Source organism: Chenopodium album, chromosome 26 (genome assembly GCF_948465745.1).
Source record: "Chenopodium album chromosome 26, dcCheAlbu1.1, whole genome shotgun sequence".
In the NCBI taxonomy this organism is placed as follows: Eukaryota; Viridiplantae; Streptophyta; class Magnoliopsida; order Caryophyllales; family Amaranthaceae; genus Chenopodium; species Chenopodium album.
This window is the reverse complement of record NC_137859.1, coordinates 13116037-13131754: the sequence shown is the minus strand read 5'-3', so window position 1 is coordinate 13131754 and position 15718 is coordinate 13116037. Positions and strand designations below refer to the sequence as shown.

Genomic DNA, 15718 nt, shown 5'->3' with positions numbered 1-15718 from the left:
ACTCACGTAATCCCTGACCGAGTAACTCGAGTAATCCCGACCACACGGTTTGATTACCACATACTCCCTCCGTCCCCTTTTGATAGTCCCTTATGGACAAATTTTAGTCCCAAAATGTTCACCCCATTTGCTTTTTCCAACAACCATTAATATTAATTTTTTACCAAAATTTCCTCCAATTTGCAACAATATTTTTGCAAATTTAAATTTCCCATGTAAATTTTGTTTTCCCATGTCATGTACTTTTAACTGTTCTTATTTGTGTTTATTAATTCCCGTGAAAATTGCCTAGGACTATCAAAAGGGGACGGAGGTAGTATAAAAATTTGTATTTTGAGATTTGATATGGGACCTTTCGGCAACTCCAGTTTGAATCTGTGAGTACTTGCGCTAACTGAAAAAATGAATATAATGTATTGAAAAGAGCATCGACATTCGACCCAAACTCATCATTGCAACCGCAAAATTCCACCAAATCAGGCTTCTCAGATTTTCAATGTGGCGACACAATTCATTCTCGGTAATATTTGTTCGTCTCATATCATTATGTATTTCTTTGAATTTGCACTTCATATTTGGCAAAAGCTTGGAATTTATTGTTTTTCAGTTCGATAATTCAATTTATTTTTTAGGAGATTCATGATTCTGATCAAAGTATTTCTGGTAAGTCAGCTTTAAAAATCATATTTGAATGAAAAATCAAACTAATGTAGAGCACAATTTTCGAATTATTTTTACCATTTATTGAATTATGTACAGACGATGATGATGAAGAAGAACAAGGTCGTAAATGGTCGGAGAATTACGTTTCCTTAGCCGGAACGTCGGATTATAAGAAGGTTACATTATTTCTAAGTTGTTAATGTTGTTAATTGTGGTTTGTGAGTAGATAATCTGCTTTTGTATGAGATTATACTTGTTAAGATATAGTTCTTGAGTATTATCATGGATTTTACTATAACAATGTGCTAGTGATTTAGTGAATGTGTTGCGAATTTGAATTCGAGTAATTGAAAAATAATGTAAAGCTAGAAGTCGTGGAATGTAGAAAGTAAGACATTGTATAAAGGGGCGGGTTTGAGACGGTCTGGAAGTAGGCATCCTTGCCCTAGTGTGTAGTGTGTTCGGGATAATGCGGATATAGAAAGTAAGGCCTTAAAGGGGATAAGTTCTCTTTACTCTTTGGTACATTATTGAGGAAAATGAACTTTAGTCATTTTAGTGTTGAGACTATATCATTCAAGGCATTCCGAGCTTGATGGATGTGTAGTTTTAGTTGCTAAAGTATGTGAGAAAAGCATTTGAAATGGTGGCTTAGATTATATGAGTTAACAAGATTAACCAAATGCTTAGTAAATATGACAAGGGGCGCCTTTTATGATTACACTAGTATTGTCATGCTCGGGGAAAAGTTGTCTAGTGAAGAAAGGCAAACTTCACTGAGCATAAGTGATTAGTTTTGATAACGAGACATGTGTTAATGTAGCTTATTGTGCAGTACAGCAAATGGAATTAATAATTACTTACTCTAATTTGTATGGTAGAATAATGCCTTATGCACATAAAGAACTAAAGATGGAGGGGATAATTATGTGAATCAGAATTGTATGAACAAAAATTAAGTGGTGGACACTTAATTTTCCAATGGAAGCTCTTTGTGCATGATGCAGAACTTGCTAATTTTAATGATAAATAAGAGTTTTCAATTTGGTATAAGGGTTCATTTAAAAACAAAAACAAAAAAGTTTGTATAAGGATAAAGAGTTTAGTTTTGGTTATATATTCTGAAAAACTGCATATACTTTTTCTGTTTCAGAAAAGCCTGGGAGTTGCATCACAACTTGAGCTACTCAAAGGTATTCACAGACATTGCCTTGGTTTCTTACTATTTCTGATGTGTCTTTGTTCTCAAGTGTGTTGATTTTTGTGTTTATTGCTATGCCAGTCCACTTGCATGGCTGTAGTTTTCTTCAACTTGTGATCGTGAAGCTCTTGTTTGGTTTTGGAAGTTGTTTTGAAAGTTACCTCTTTAGTTTTCACCTTTTGCAGTTAAAAGAAAACATTGAATTCTCTCTGTTATGAATTTCGATCAATTATTCATTACATATTGTACGGACACTTGTTTAGCAGACTGGTGATGATTGTGAATTACCTAAATTACTATGTTAATTAGTTCTCTTATTATATGAACACTATACAACCTTCTTTTGGGAAGTAAGGGAAATTATATACTCAATCCATCCACCCCACTTTAACACTGACAAATTTCTGAAGTAGGCCTTGTTCTGAGCTTGGCTAGGACTGGGTTGCCTTCCAATCTATCCCAAAAACATATGTAATTTCTTTTCCTTTTGTTTGTGTATGCTAGTAATGATAGCGAAAAAACTTAGTAGAATTTCCTTTTTGTTGGTTGGTGGTGGTGGGGTGGGGGGGGGGGGGGGGGAGGAGGGTGTTGAACTTGCAATCAGTTATGATATTCTCTTTTGAGTTCTGCGCTCGTGGTGTTGCCAATTCAGATGGAATGTAATTTTTTTACGCTGTATCCTTACCCTGTAATTATCTTACATTTATGCTAGGTATAGCTATTAATACATTAATTTTGATGTTTATAGAACTAGTGTCTCTTGTACAGGTTTACACCAGGTAATTAAGAAATTATGACCGGCCAACAATAAAGCTACTCTGTTTTCTTAGGCTAAAGGCAATCCATCAAGTGTACAGGCTTCCTCCATGGACTTGATGACCTAGTGAATGGGTTCCTGCCTTCCTGGTGTTTATTGCTTGAGATAACCGTCACTTTGTATATTTCCACAGTTATGGAGACCTTAGAGATAAAATATTCCATAGGGTCCACACCCTGCAAAGCAAGGAGTTGCCAGAAGTTGAATATATTTGTGGAAGACAGCTGAACATTAATCTGAATGGAACTTGTTTCTCAGCTATTAAATTATGTATATATGGATTTTACAAATGCTGTGCTGTATATAACAAAGTCTATTCTATCAGAGGGATTCAGGCTTCTTGTCTGAAGATGAGGTGGAAGCACCAGATTTTCACAAGAAGAACCTTGATTGCGGCAATAATGTTGAATGTGACTCAATTATCTCAAAAGCTGGTGGTTCGACTTGTGATCAAAAGGAGAGGATCTCTAGTGTTAAGGTATTTGGTACACTGTTGCTTAAAACTTTTGTTGTGATGCGTTCTGACAAGTGATAATGTGCTAATATAATGTCTCTGCTGAGTTACCATGGCCCTTTTTACTGTTGATCTTGTAATGGCAACTATCAACTTATTGAGACATACTTTTGACTTGCTTTTTCTGTCAGAAAGGAAGGAATATTATTTCCAAATCCGTCAAAGAAGGGTATAATGTATCTGAGATGCTTGATCTTTCTACCAAAGGAAATGAAAAACAATTTGAGCCCTGCGCATCTTCTGCGGTTGACAAAGAGACGAGAAGAATGGATCAACTAAGTGAAAGGGCCAGAAGGTCTACATGCCATCCGTTGAATTCCAAAAACAAGAATCTTGGTAAGCGTAGTATTTTGTATATAATCATGCTCCTTATTCTTTTCTGCAGATGCTTGGTGCGCTTTCATTTGTGTTTAATGAGACACCTTTATATTCGCGTGATTCAATGCATTGATTAGCCAGCTGTCAGTTACTTCAATTCAATGTTTTGCTCTAATTTTATCTTGCTAAGCAATGTTAATCTCAAAAACATCTGGAGAACATTTTTTTTGCTGCCTATTTTATTGAATTATGCAAAAATTAAGTATGTAGGAGGATCCTGATCAAGATAGTGTGAAACTGTACAGGAGGTCAGGAGGTAGTTACCTAAAAATGAGTGATTTAGGTTTGATTGTGGTGATACTCATAAAAGATAAAGATATTGACTTATGTTTGGTACAAAATCAAGTTTGGCTGGTTCAAATGGAGAGGAGCAGGCAGAATACTATGTGATTGCAACATGTCTCTGTAGGTGAAGAAAAGTTATGGCACTGCTCTTCAAACAATTTCACTAAATTATGGAAGATGAATATGTAAGTTGACGTGGCTGTCAGGCTGTGTGGTGATTTGAAAGTTTTAGAATCTGTGAAGAACATTAAGCGGCACCAGCTTGGAGACTGAAGTGTTGGGATAATGGAGAACTATAAATGGGGTAAATCAAGGATAAATTGGGTTGTAAGGGGCAAATAAATTGAGAAAATTGGGTCTTCATGATATTTCTTTGGGGAAATTGAAAATGGAGGAAGGGTCACATGAGATACTCATGGGAATGACGTATTGGTTCATGTAGTTTTCTCTATCTTTATGGGACTAGAGCTCTATATTGTTGCTAACTAAATGGCTTTAAACATAAAGAGCAAAAGGGGGGAAAAAAAAAAGAAAGAAAGAAAAAAAAAAAGAAGAGAGAGAGCATGTTATTTATCATCTTGTAATGCAGTAGAGATGTCCATCTTCCTGCATTTATCATCCTACATTTAATGCAAAACTTAGAGACTGGACTTCGTAATTGTTTTACCTTGTCATTGTAGGCATAAAATGCAAAACTTTGTTAGATTTCTTATTAAGTGAACTTAATAACCTAAGCCTTGATGCCTGTATTTAACAATCAATCAATCAATCAATCAATCAATCAAAGCCTTAATCCCAAAAGTGGGGTCGGCTAACATGAACCAAATATGATTATTCCGTGTAGTCATCAACATAAATCTTTCTCCTCCATCCCTTACGATCCAAAACTTCATCCTCACGTAAATCCATGCACTTCATATCCTTCCTCACTCCTTCCAACCAAGTCATTTTTGGTCTCCCTCTTCCTCGTTTAATCCCTCCATGATCCCACTCTTCCACTCTTCGCACCGGTGCACCCACGGGTCTCCGTCTTACATGTCCAAACCAACGCAGACGATTTTCCCTTAATTTATCTGCAATGTCTGCCACACCTACTTTCTTGCGAATAACCTCATTTCTGATTCTATCTCTTAAAGTGTTTCCACACATCCACCTTAACATGCGCATTTCCGTAACCTCCATCTTTTTAATATGCTCTTTCTTAGAAGCCCAACATTCTGTACCATAGAGCAACACTGGTCTTATGGCAGTCCTGTAGAATTTTCCCTTCAACTGTAGGGGAATGCTGCGGTCGCATAACACTCCCGTGGCCGCTCTCCATTTAAGCCACCCTGACTTAATTCTGTGGGTTACGTCTTGATCAATGTCACCATTCTTCTGGATGATCGACCCAAGATACTTAAAACATTCACTCATGGTCAAATCCTTTCCATCCAAACTCACCACTTCATTGCTTGTCCCCCTCTGAGTGCCAAAACGACATACCAAATATTCAGTCTTACTCCGACTTAGCTTAAACCCTCTAGATTCCAACCTTTGCCTCCATTGCTCCAACTTAACATTAACCCCGTCCTTAGTCTCATCCACCAAAACGATATCATCCGCGAACAACATACACCATGGAACCTCATCTTGAAATGGTCTAGTTAATTCATCTAGAACCGTTGCAAAAAGAAAAGGGCTTAATGCAGACCCTTGATGCAATCCGATTGTAATAGGGAAATCTTTTGTCAACCCTCCGCATGTTCTCACATTTGTTGACACATCCCGATACATATCCTTAACTAGGTCTACATACCTTCGTGGGATACCTTTCTTCAACATTGCCCACCAAAGTATCTCTCTTGGCACCTTGTCATATGCCTTCTCTAAATCAATAAAGACCATATGAAGATCTTTCTTCTTTACCCTATAAAACTCCATCATTTGTCTTATCAAATGGATTGCCTCCATAGTAGATCTCCCAGACATAAAACCAAATTGGTTATCTGAAATGCTTGTGTATGCCCTCAACCTTTGTTCAATCACCCTTTCCCACAGCTTCATAGTGTGGCTCATAAGCTTAATTCCTCGGTAGTTAGAACAATCTTGAGCGTCTCCTTTGTTTTTATAAACCGGGACCAAGGTGCTCTTCCTCCAATCTTGTGGGATCCTTGTAGCCGTCCATATCTTGTTGAAAAGGTTTGTTAACCAATCAATACCAATCTTACCCAAACACCTCCACACCTCTATCGGTACCCCATCAGGGCCAACCGCCTTCTTAGGTTTCAACTTCCTCAGTGCAATCTCCACCTCTACTCTCCTAATCCTTCGCACATACTCCATGTTGATTTCTTCATCACTCACAGAGGTATCTCCTATCACAACTCCATTACTTCCATTAAATAATTCATCGAAGTACCCCTTCCACCTGTCCTTGATGTCCTCCTCTTGCACTAGGACCATTTGGTTCTTATCTTTGACACACTTCACCATGCCAATATCCTTCCTTGCCTCTTGTCTTCTCTTTGCCATCTTATAAATGATCCTTTCTCCCTCCTTGGAATCAAGTTTTTCATAAACCTCCTGATATGCCTTTTCTTTCGCTTGACGAACAGCTGCCTTTGCCTTACTCTTAGCCTCCTTATACGCTGCAAAGGTTTCATCACTCCTACATTTTCCTAAGGCTTGATAGCATTCCCTTTTTTGCTTAATTACTGCTTTCACCTCTTCATTCCACCACGAAGTATCTCTCTGTATCGAAGTTCTTCCCCTTACTTCCCCTAAGACCTCTTTGGCCACTCTTAGGAAACAGTTCTTCATTCGTAACCAAGTCATGTCCGGATCCACCTCTCCATCCCAATCCGCTTCTTCAATTACCTTTTCTGTAAAAACCTTAGCCTTTGCATCCCTTAGGGTCCACCATCTTATCCTCGGTTCTTCTTGTCTAACTTTTTTCTTCGCCTTCTCTTTCAGACGAATAGTCATTACCAATAGCCGGTGTTGGGTGACCACACTTTCCCCTGGGATAACCTTACAGTTTAGGCAACTTTGTCTATCTATGCTTCTTGTGAGCAGGAAGTCTATTTGAGTTGCATTTGCTCCACTCCGAAAAGTTATCAAGTGTGAATCCCTCTTCTTAAACCAAGTATTAGCCAAAATTAAATCATATGATTGGGCAAAATCCATAATAGCTTCACCACCGGCGTCCCTCTGCCCATACCCAAAGCCTCCATGGACACTCCCATAGCCCTCTCGGCTCGCCCCAACGTGCCCATTTAGATCCCCTCCAATATATAACTTCTCTGAGTGGTGGACACCCTGTACCACCTCGTCTAGATCCTCCCAAAATTGTCGTTTCTCTTCCGCATCTAAACCCACTTGGGGAGCATAAGCACTGATAACATTCACAATCTCCTTGCCACATAGCAACTTCAGCCTTATCAACCTATCGTTCTTCCGATAGACCTCGATCACCTCTTTTGCCAACCTCTCATCGAGAACCACACCAACTCCGTTCCTAGCTCCACCATTCCTTGTCCTGTGGCTCGTTTCTTGCCCAACATACCATACCTTATACCCCAAAACCAAGCCTCGAACTCCTTCTCCTGTCCATCTTGTCTCTTGGAGGCACATGATGTTCACGCGTCGTCTCTTCATTACTTCTACCACTTCTGCTGATTTTCCCGTAAGAGACCCCACATTCCAAGAACCAATCCGCAAACTAAATTCCTTTCTCCCACGCTCCCTCCTGGTCCCAACTCCAGGCCCTTGCTCATTTGACACCACACTCGGGCAATGTGGCGCGTCGCTTCTGGGCGACGACCTAGCAACCCTTGCATACTTATCACTGCACCCGGGTCTGGGAAGTGCAGCGCGTCGCTCAGTAGGGAACGCCCCAATGGCACGCCCTTGCTCATTTGACACCACACTCGGGCAATGTGGCGCGTCGCTTCTGGGCGACGACCTAGCAACCCTTGCATACTTATCACTACACCCGGGTCTAGGAAGTGCAGCGCGTCGCTGAGTAGGGAACGCCCCCACGAAAATATCTGTTTGGCTCATGTCATTGGATGTGACGAAGTTTTATACTGGCTGTCACTGGCCTACCGTAACCCTCCTCCTTTATCCAGGCTTGGGACTGGCAGCGGGGAACCCACTGGCGGAGTTGATGCCTGTATTTAACCTTACAAGAAATTGATTGAGTCAATCTAGCCTGTGAAATGCAATAAGCTCTGCATGTTGTACTGGAACTGCAAGAGTTTAATTAGCCCTGGTGCAGGTGGCAGATGTAAACTCAAGAAAGAATCTTCATCTTTACAGCCACAAAAACATGTAGATTTGTGGTCTGTTTGGAAAGATAAGGATCTCAATTCATCCAGTGATGATGAGTTGCTTGATAAAGCTGAGCCCAGTGAATATCAGCCTATTGATAAAATTAGTCCCGTACTCCTTGGAGGTAGTGATGCTGGGACATCATGTCTTGCATTGCCATTGGAAGCAGCTATAGAACATGATAATCATAGACGTTCCATGGCTGAACTTTTGGACAACCTCCAGGGAAATACCAGCAATCCAATCTTGAAGCCAAAAAAGGTTACACATAATAATACATACATATTATAATCCCCTCTGATTGCTCTATATCTCATGTCAGTCTGATAAACCATCTGCTACAGGGTAGTAGGAGAAAAGGACAAGGAAAGCGCGCTGTGAACAGAAGCATGACTTTGCCTGGTAAGGATTCAGTAAGTGATGAAGACCCTTGTGAGGTTATGCAAAGTGGATCATCAACAGACAATGAGGTATCTTTATGTAGTTACTGATTATAATATGTTTTCTATAGACCATTAAAATAACTTTCTGCTGTTAAAATAAGATCTTCAATCATTGTTTAGGACAATGCTCAAAATTTAGCACTTGCTATAGTAGAACCCGGAAGGAAATCAATGGCAGACAAATTCCAGGAAGCCTTTGATTGTGCTTCAGTGGTAGATAAAAGACCTTCCCTTACAGCACTGAAACAATCTAGGTGAGTGTTGAAAACAGGTGAATCCTGATAAACTCCTCCATGGAAGGTTTTTATTCCAACCTGCTCCCTGAGATTTTGTGTATGTGTTTGAGTGGCGCAGTACTGGACTTTTTGGAAGATTGCAGCATATAATGCAACAGCAGAAGGAACAATATGCTGATTTCTTGAAGAAGGTGCAGACTGAAGTTTGGCCTAAAGGTGATAAAAATATACTGTAGAATAGCACTCAAATTTATTTTTTGTTGAACAATTTTTGTGTGGTCTTTTTCCTATGTAATCGTAGTACATAACAAATTAGAGTAATTACTTTTTTTTTTGGACGATTTGATGTCCCTTTGCCCAGAAACCTAACTCAGTTTTTCCTGCTTTACTGCATTCAGATGAAGTTAGGTGCATTGACGTGAAGATATTATCAAGATCCTTTGATGCAAAACTTAGTGTTTGCAGTTGCTCACTAATTGAAAACGAAGAGGTTATTTCTGATTATAGTCTTTGTACTTCTCTCTCCCCGCTTTATAGGAATTCCTTATCTATTGTTTCCATCTTCTCTTTCAATTTTGTTCTTTGACTATGAATTTTGTTGTGTTGGGAAGGACTGTTCATTGGTTGTAGACTTGTAGTCTTGTAATTTATATGCATCGGATGTCAAATGAACTGGCAGCCTAATCATTTTATTTGCTAAAATTTTTGTAGAGTTCACTTCAGAACCCTCAGCAGGAAAATTTTGGGAAGATTTGGACCATCATCTTTAACTCGAGGGTTTGTGGTGATGTCAACCTGGAAGTAGGGAACTTAATCCGTATCTATCCACCTTGGTAAGTATTGATGTCATTTTCCTTGCATAAATATTGCTTGTAGTCTGGTGCTGTATAATTTTATATGTAGTGGTAGCTTCACTACACGTTTTCTTTTAGATGGAAGATTAAGATGTCTTTTTGCTGTAGTATTAAGTATTCATGGCAATTTGCTGTTACTTTTATAGGTCCATCATGCATTATGTGTTGGACTATAGGGCCCACAATCACAAGTGACAATTCGAGTTTCCTAAGTTGACAGTGTGGGCCCTATATATAACTTAAAGTAATCTTCACAAGATAACACGGTTACTTGAGATATTGTGGATTTGTGAGAAATATTAAAGGCCTCTAGTGTGGTTTCCTTATAACTCTAGTTAGGCTTGAAGTGACAAGCACAAAGCTCACATTGTGTGGCTTTGTTTCTGAAGTTGGATTATTTAAGTGTTCTCTAGAAGGAATTGTGTTGCAATGTAGAAAGGCGCTTGGCCTTGCTATAAAGAAGTTTCTTACTCCGTGCTAATGAATGCATAAATGCACACTAATGAACTGTACTGTGTATGTGACTTTGATTAGATCCCGTTATGAATGTGAATTATGAAGCACAATGTTTCTGTGAATTTATTGACAGGAGAGAGGTACAGGTCCTAAAGGGTGGAGAGATCATAATTCTGACCTTGTACTTTTCCCAAATCCATACTTGATTCACAATGTTCTATCTCGAATATATTCATTTTGAAGAAGGTATCAGATTCAAGACACAACATCAGATGATGTTTATATGCCATCAAATGTTCCCGTAGTGGAGTGAATGTCACAAGTCCTTGGTAAATCAAGTTATTTTGATCTTGTCCTCTTCTTAGCCCTTTGGTTTCTCAATGTGTTGTTTTGAATTGTATTAGAACAAGTAGATTCTCTTTTGTAGGGTTATGAAAAAGATTTACCTGTTGTAGAATATAAATATTGTACATATATATGTTTTCATTAAATATACTTTGAATCATCATTATTTACATGCTACATCATCTCATTTTACAATATTTTGGATTCATAAGAAGTAATAGAAGAAAAAGACTCACCAAGTTAAGCTTGACTAGTGGAAAAAAATTGCGCCTTTTTACCTTGAGATTGGGGTTCAATATTTATTAGGGGTACTTTGATATCAAAAGAACCTCTTACCTTTTCCTTTAACTTTATAAGTGTCTATCTTCTTAAATTGAGCCGGGTTAACTTGTGTGCGTTTTTAATGTGATATGACTTTCTTTCTTACTTATAAGTTATGTTACTCAGACTCTTTATTTCACGTCAAGTACTTGTGTCAAACCCTTGTGTCATTTTTACACTTTATTTTTAGCTCTGCAATTTTTTTTTTATTTATTTATTTTTTTCACAAAATAGCCGAGTTGGACACTTGAACATGTACCCGTGTTGGACATAGATATTGAGTCCAAGGAACATAGCTTAAAAGGCACCAATGAAAGTTCATGTAATGCATTTAGCCTACAAATTAACCACTATCCACTATCCACTAAAAATCTTCATGATTTTATATCCTTCTTATTTGAGAATGAATCTCCACACCTGTTTTAGGTTGTCAGGATGATTACTGATTATAATCTTTAAAGATAAAATAATGATATGGCATATGCTTGTTAATATCCTACCCTTTTATAATTTGGTCCAAAATATCCTATACTTTTGTACTTCCAAAAGTCCCAACCTATGGAGTATAATTTAACCAGAATTTCTTTTCAATTATATTTGTACCTACTTTTATCTTTTCTATTCTTCTTTTTTGGGTCCATATTTTGGGTGGAGATATTTTTGTCATTAATTAACTAGAAGCAACTAGGCAATTTGCATGTCTTCTCTGTAAATAAATAAAGATGACTTTACTTTGAATTTTCTTGTGACCCACCATTTCCAAAAAGATAATGACTTAATATTTGTTAAATTATTTCACCAAGAAAGAAACTTTCAAAACTTCTACGCGTCATAAGCGAGTAACTTCCGTTACAATATTTTATCTGTTTATACGCCTGCATTAGAAATTTTCATCTATTTCATCGATATTATCTGATCTCCTAATTTTCAGAAAGTCAACAACTTTGTTCATCTATCTATTATTTCTCTATCTGTTTCTATCATATTTGTTCATCTTTGTATTTGCAGAAGATTATAGGAAAAAAAAAATGGTTTACAAAACCTTGGAAATCACTCTTATTTCTGCAAAAGATCTTAAGAATGTTAATCTTATAGGCAAGATGGATCCTTATGTTGTGGTTCACCTATCTGATGATCCAAAAAACAAGCAGAAAACCCCGGTACATCAAGATGGTGGCACGAACCCGGCTTGGAATTATACGATGAGGTTTACTATCGACGATGCTGTTGCTGTGAAGCCGGGTAAATATGTGGTGTTTACGTTGAAGCATGAGCATACCTTTGGTGCTGATAAAGATTTAGGGGAAGTTCTTGTACCTTTGAAAGAGTTGTTGGATGGTGTTAAGGATCCTAGTGGTTCACAGCTTGTAACTTATCAGGTTAAGAGGGTTTCGTCACAAAAGGCACAAGGAGAGCTTAAGTTGTCATACAAATTTGTTGATGTAAACAATATGGGTTCTTATGGTAAAGGGGAGTATAAGCCTGCGCAGTCATGCAGCAGCAGTTCGAGTTCTGCTGCTGCAGCTGCGCCATACCCTCCACCGGGAGGGTATGGTGGAGGGTATGTCGATGTGTACCCTCCACCACATCATGCAGGAGGGTACCCTCCTGCGCATTCGCAGGGTCCACCTCCTGCAGCAGGAATCCCATATGCTGCAGTTGGTGCACCAGGAGGGTACCCTCCGCAGCAGTACCCTCCGCAGCAGTCGCATGGAACCGGGGTTCCATACTCTGCTGCACCACAGGGGTACCCTCAGTATGGAGGGTACCCTCCCCCGCCTAATGCCGGGTATGGGTACCCTCCATCTGGGGGATACCCTCCACCTGGTGGGTACCCTGCTTATCCTCCTGCAGGTGGGTATGCGCAAAAACCACAAAAGCCGAAGAAGAGTGGTGGAATGGGAATGGGATTGGGAGCTGGTCTGTTAGGAGGAGCTATTGGTGGACTTGTTCTTGGAGAAGTTATGGATGATGCTTTTGATGTTGATTGTGATTTCTGATTATTCGGTTTTCGACTGCTCGTTTGCTGATCTATCTTATATGGTCTAAGTTCAATTTTGGTTTTTTTTTTTTTTTTTTTCATTGTTAATTTAAGGTTTTATCTAATTACAAGTATGGTTTTATTGTAAATGAATTGGCTTGCTAATTGATTCAGGCTTTGATAGAATTAGTTAGTCTGTTTACCAGATTTATGTATCTTAATTTCCTTGATTTTTTTTTTAAGATTTATTTTATTTTCTTGGAATCATTGTTATCTATCATCATCTTAAATCTTAATCACAGATTCCATTGTTCTAGTTTGAATTACAGAACTTCCTCTGTTTATTTTATCACAGCCTGTTGTAAACAGATAAATTTTGCAGATTTGGATGAAGTTTGGACTAAATTTGATGGGACATGAGTAATTTAACAAGTTATGAACAGATTAATAGATTTCAGAATTTTAATATATCTATCATCTTAAGATTGAAATGAGCATCCGACTTTGTTGTTTCTGATTCAATCTGAATATAATTCTGCATATAACCCTCCCCATGAAAAAAAAATCAGGTTTTAGGAGTGTAACATTCAAAGAATCCGTGCATTGCCATTACAAGAATTAAGATTGTTTATCAACTTATCGGTAGGCTACAAATTAGCTAACTGAATATTGACTAACTAAAAATAGATAACTGATTGCTACTTTGCTAGAACTATGGTAATCAAGTAAAGATATGTACAATAATAAGAGAATATATGCAAAAAATATACTCCGTATTCTAACATTAAGCTGATCATTGTTTCATCCTGTATTAGATTACATGGATTTACTGATCAGTTTACATGGATTACATGGATTTACTTAATCGCTACAATATGAAATTTATATACTCTTATAATGCAATCAATGGATATTGTGTACAAAATTGGTGTATTGGTGATATGCTAGGATCTGGTAGCATTTCAGTACAAGGGATGATTTGTATCTTGACCAACACAATGTGCAAACTGTCTGCACTGTAAGAACATAAGGTCTTCTTCAGCCAATTTTTCAGTGGTAGTGTTTCCTAAGCATGCTCTTAGTCTTTTCTTTGGTCTTTCTTCCTGTTTCAGTTTGATGTTACTGCAGTCTTCTCTTTTGATGTTACAGACTCAACTAGCAGTACCTCGATCTTACCTTATTCGACGGTTGCTCATGGCATTTTTCTCCCCATTAGTGAGGAGAATCTTGCCACTGACCATTTTCTTCATCAGGACATTTCTGAAAGTTGTCTGTTACATAAATGATATGATTTGGTGAGAGTGTTAATCAATTGAACCTTCCCTACGCTTCATCTTCCGTCTTCATGAATATTATGATCCCAACATCTTCAGCTCAGCTTATTAAAAAGATAGCCAACATCATATTGTGATCCATCCTTTCTTCTATTTGCAAGTTGCAACTGATCCATCCACAACTGGTCCACAATATTAACTTCAGCAAAAGTTGCAAAACTAACTAAAAAAACCAGTGTTTTTTTACATTAAGAGTTTTCTTTGAATCTGAAGAAATTATCAACTGGTCTAGAATCTACTTTGTACTGATTAGCAATTTAGCATTTTAATACAGAACATTCTCTGTAATTCCATATTATACTGTGTAAATAAGTTTATGGCTAAATTTTTGGAGGTTTGTTATGATATTGGATCATGTACCCTTTGATAGTTTCGCCTCCCTTTGGAGCCTCCCATTGATCAAGTCCAATAAGACTTAAACTGAAGAGTGATTACCCCGATAATAGAACTCGGCCCACGAGGGCCATGGCCCAACGACCATCTACGATCTAAAAAAATATTATTTCATCCAGTCTCAAATAATTGTCCTTTATAATCTGATGACTCCCCAATTAACTGTCCTATTTCCTTAATTGTAGATTCTAAGGTGATCAAACTTATTTTGTTCACCATAAGCCATCCTACATGGCATGATGTAGTCCATAAAATAAACTATTTCAAGCCATTTGATGTGGGCCTTAACCATTATCTCACTCTACTATCATGATCTTTTGGTATTTTCCCATATTTTATGTGAAACAGTGCACTTTATCTTAAATGTTGTACAAAAGATCTATTTGATATTTTTCAAAATGGGAATAATTGAAGCGAGTAACCCTACCTTTGCACTACCTACTCAAATCGAGCCAACATTTGCATAACATTAGAACGAGCCAACCTTTGCCCCCTATTTTCTCAAAACAAGCCTTTTTAACCTCTGAATTTGATGTGATTCTACAACTTATGGGAGCTTTTATAAGTTTCTTTTTGGAAATTGCGTCCCCGGGTTTCCTATAAAGAGTGTCTTTCGGGGTGGTCCATCAATCTCTCTACATCAATCAAGACGATCGATATAGTGTCAACCTTTTCATGTTGCTCTGATTCTTGTAACCCATTGGTGAAGGTAAACAACCAATCCTTCTCATATATGTCTTGAATATACAACACAACGCTAAGTATTCCTTCACATAGTCGCAAAATCAATCCCTTTTTGTGGGTCTTTCTCAATTTTATTTGAACAACAATTCAATGTCCTTGGGGTAAATTTGAACTTTGAGCGTTCTTTAATCATGCCTATATGTCTATTTTCTACTTTCTTTCTTTGATGCAATCATGCTTAGTGTATGCCACCAGAACTTAGCATCATCTGACAGGTACATGATCTTGGTATCCACTTTAAAATTGCCCCTCATTTGACAAATTCGAATGTATTGCTCTATGTCGAAGAGGAAGCTATTTATGTTATTTTTGTGTCTCTAGCACATGTCTCTGTTGACGACTATGAAGAGGTTCAAATTTCAACTTTGATACCAACAATCCAAATGCTTCGATATCATATTGGACGACATGCTATTTCCTTCTAGCAAGTTTTGTGCGG

At 37.9% G+C, this 15718-nt stretch overlaps 2 protein-coding genes and 1 long non-coding RNA gene across 3 annotated transcripts; all 3 read left to right on the top strand.

Annotated features, from left to right (window-relative positions):
- Positions 1 to 373: 373 nt before the first annotated feature.
- Positions 374 to 1883, top strand: LOC145616391 (uncharacterized). The gene is made up of 4 exons (XR_014107638.1): positions 374 to 520; positions 633 to 663; positions 760 to 839; positions 1817 to 1883. It is a non-coding gene; the product is annotated as an uncharacterized LOC145616391 (long non-coding RNA).
- Positions 1884 to 8003: 6120 nt separating this feature from the next.
- LOC145617583 (uncharacterized) lies at positions 8004 to 10666 on the top strand. Its single transcript, XM_081672297.1, has 7 exons — positions 8004 to 8433; positions 8517 to 8642; positions 8736 to 8869; positions 8970 to 9067; positions 9250 to 9341; positions 9563 to 9684; positions 10295 to 10666. Exons 1-7 carry the CDS (start codon positions 8077 to 8079, stop codon positions 10365 to 10367), a joined length of 1002 nt encoding a protein of 333 aa, XP_081528423.1. The 5' UTR covers positions 8004 to 8076; the 3' UTR covers positions 10368 to 10666.
- A 982-nt stretch (positions 10667 to 11648) lies between these two features.
- LOC145617905 (uncharacterized) lies at positions 11649 to 12981 on the top strand. Its single transcript, XM_081672668.1, has one exon. The coding sequence runs from the start codon at positions 11856 to 11858 to the stop codon at positions 12825 to 12827; it is 972 nt and encodes a 323-aa protein (XP_081528794.1). The 5' UTR covers positions 11649 to 11855; the 3' UTR covers positions 12828 to 12981.
- The last annotated feature ends 2737 nt before the right edge of the window (positions 12982 to 15718 follow it).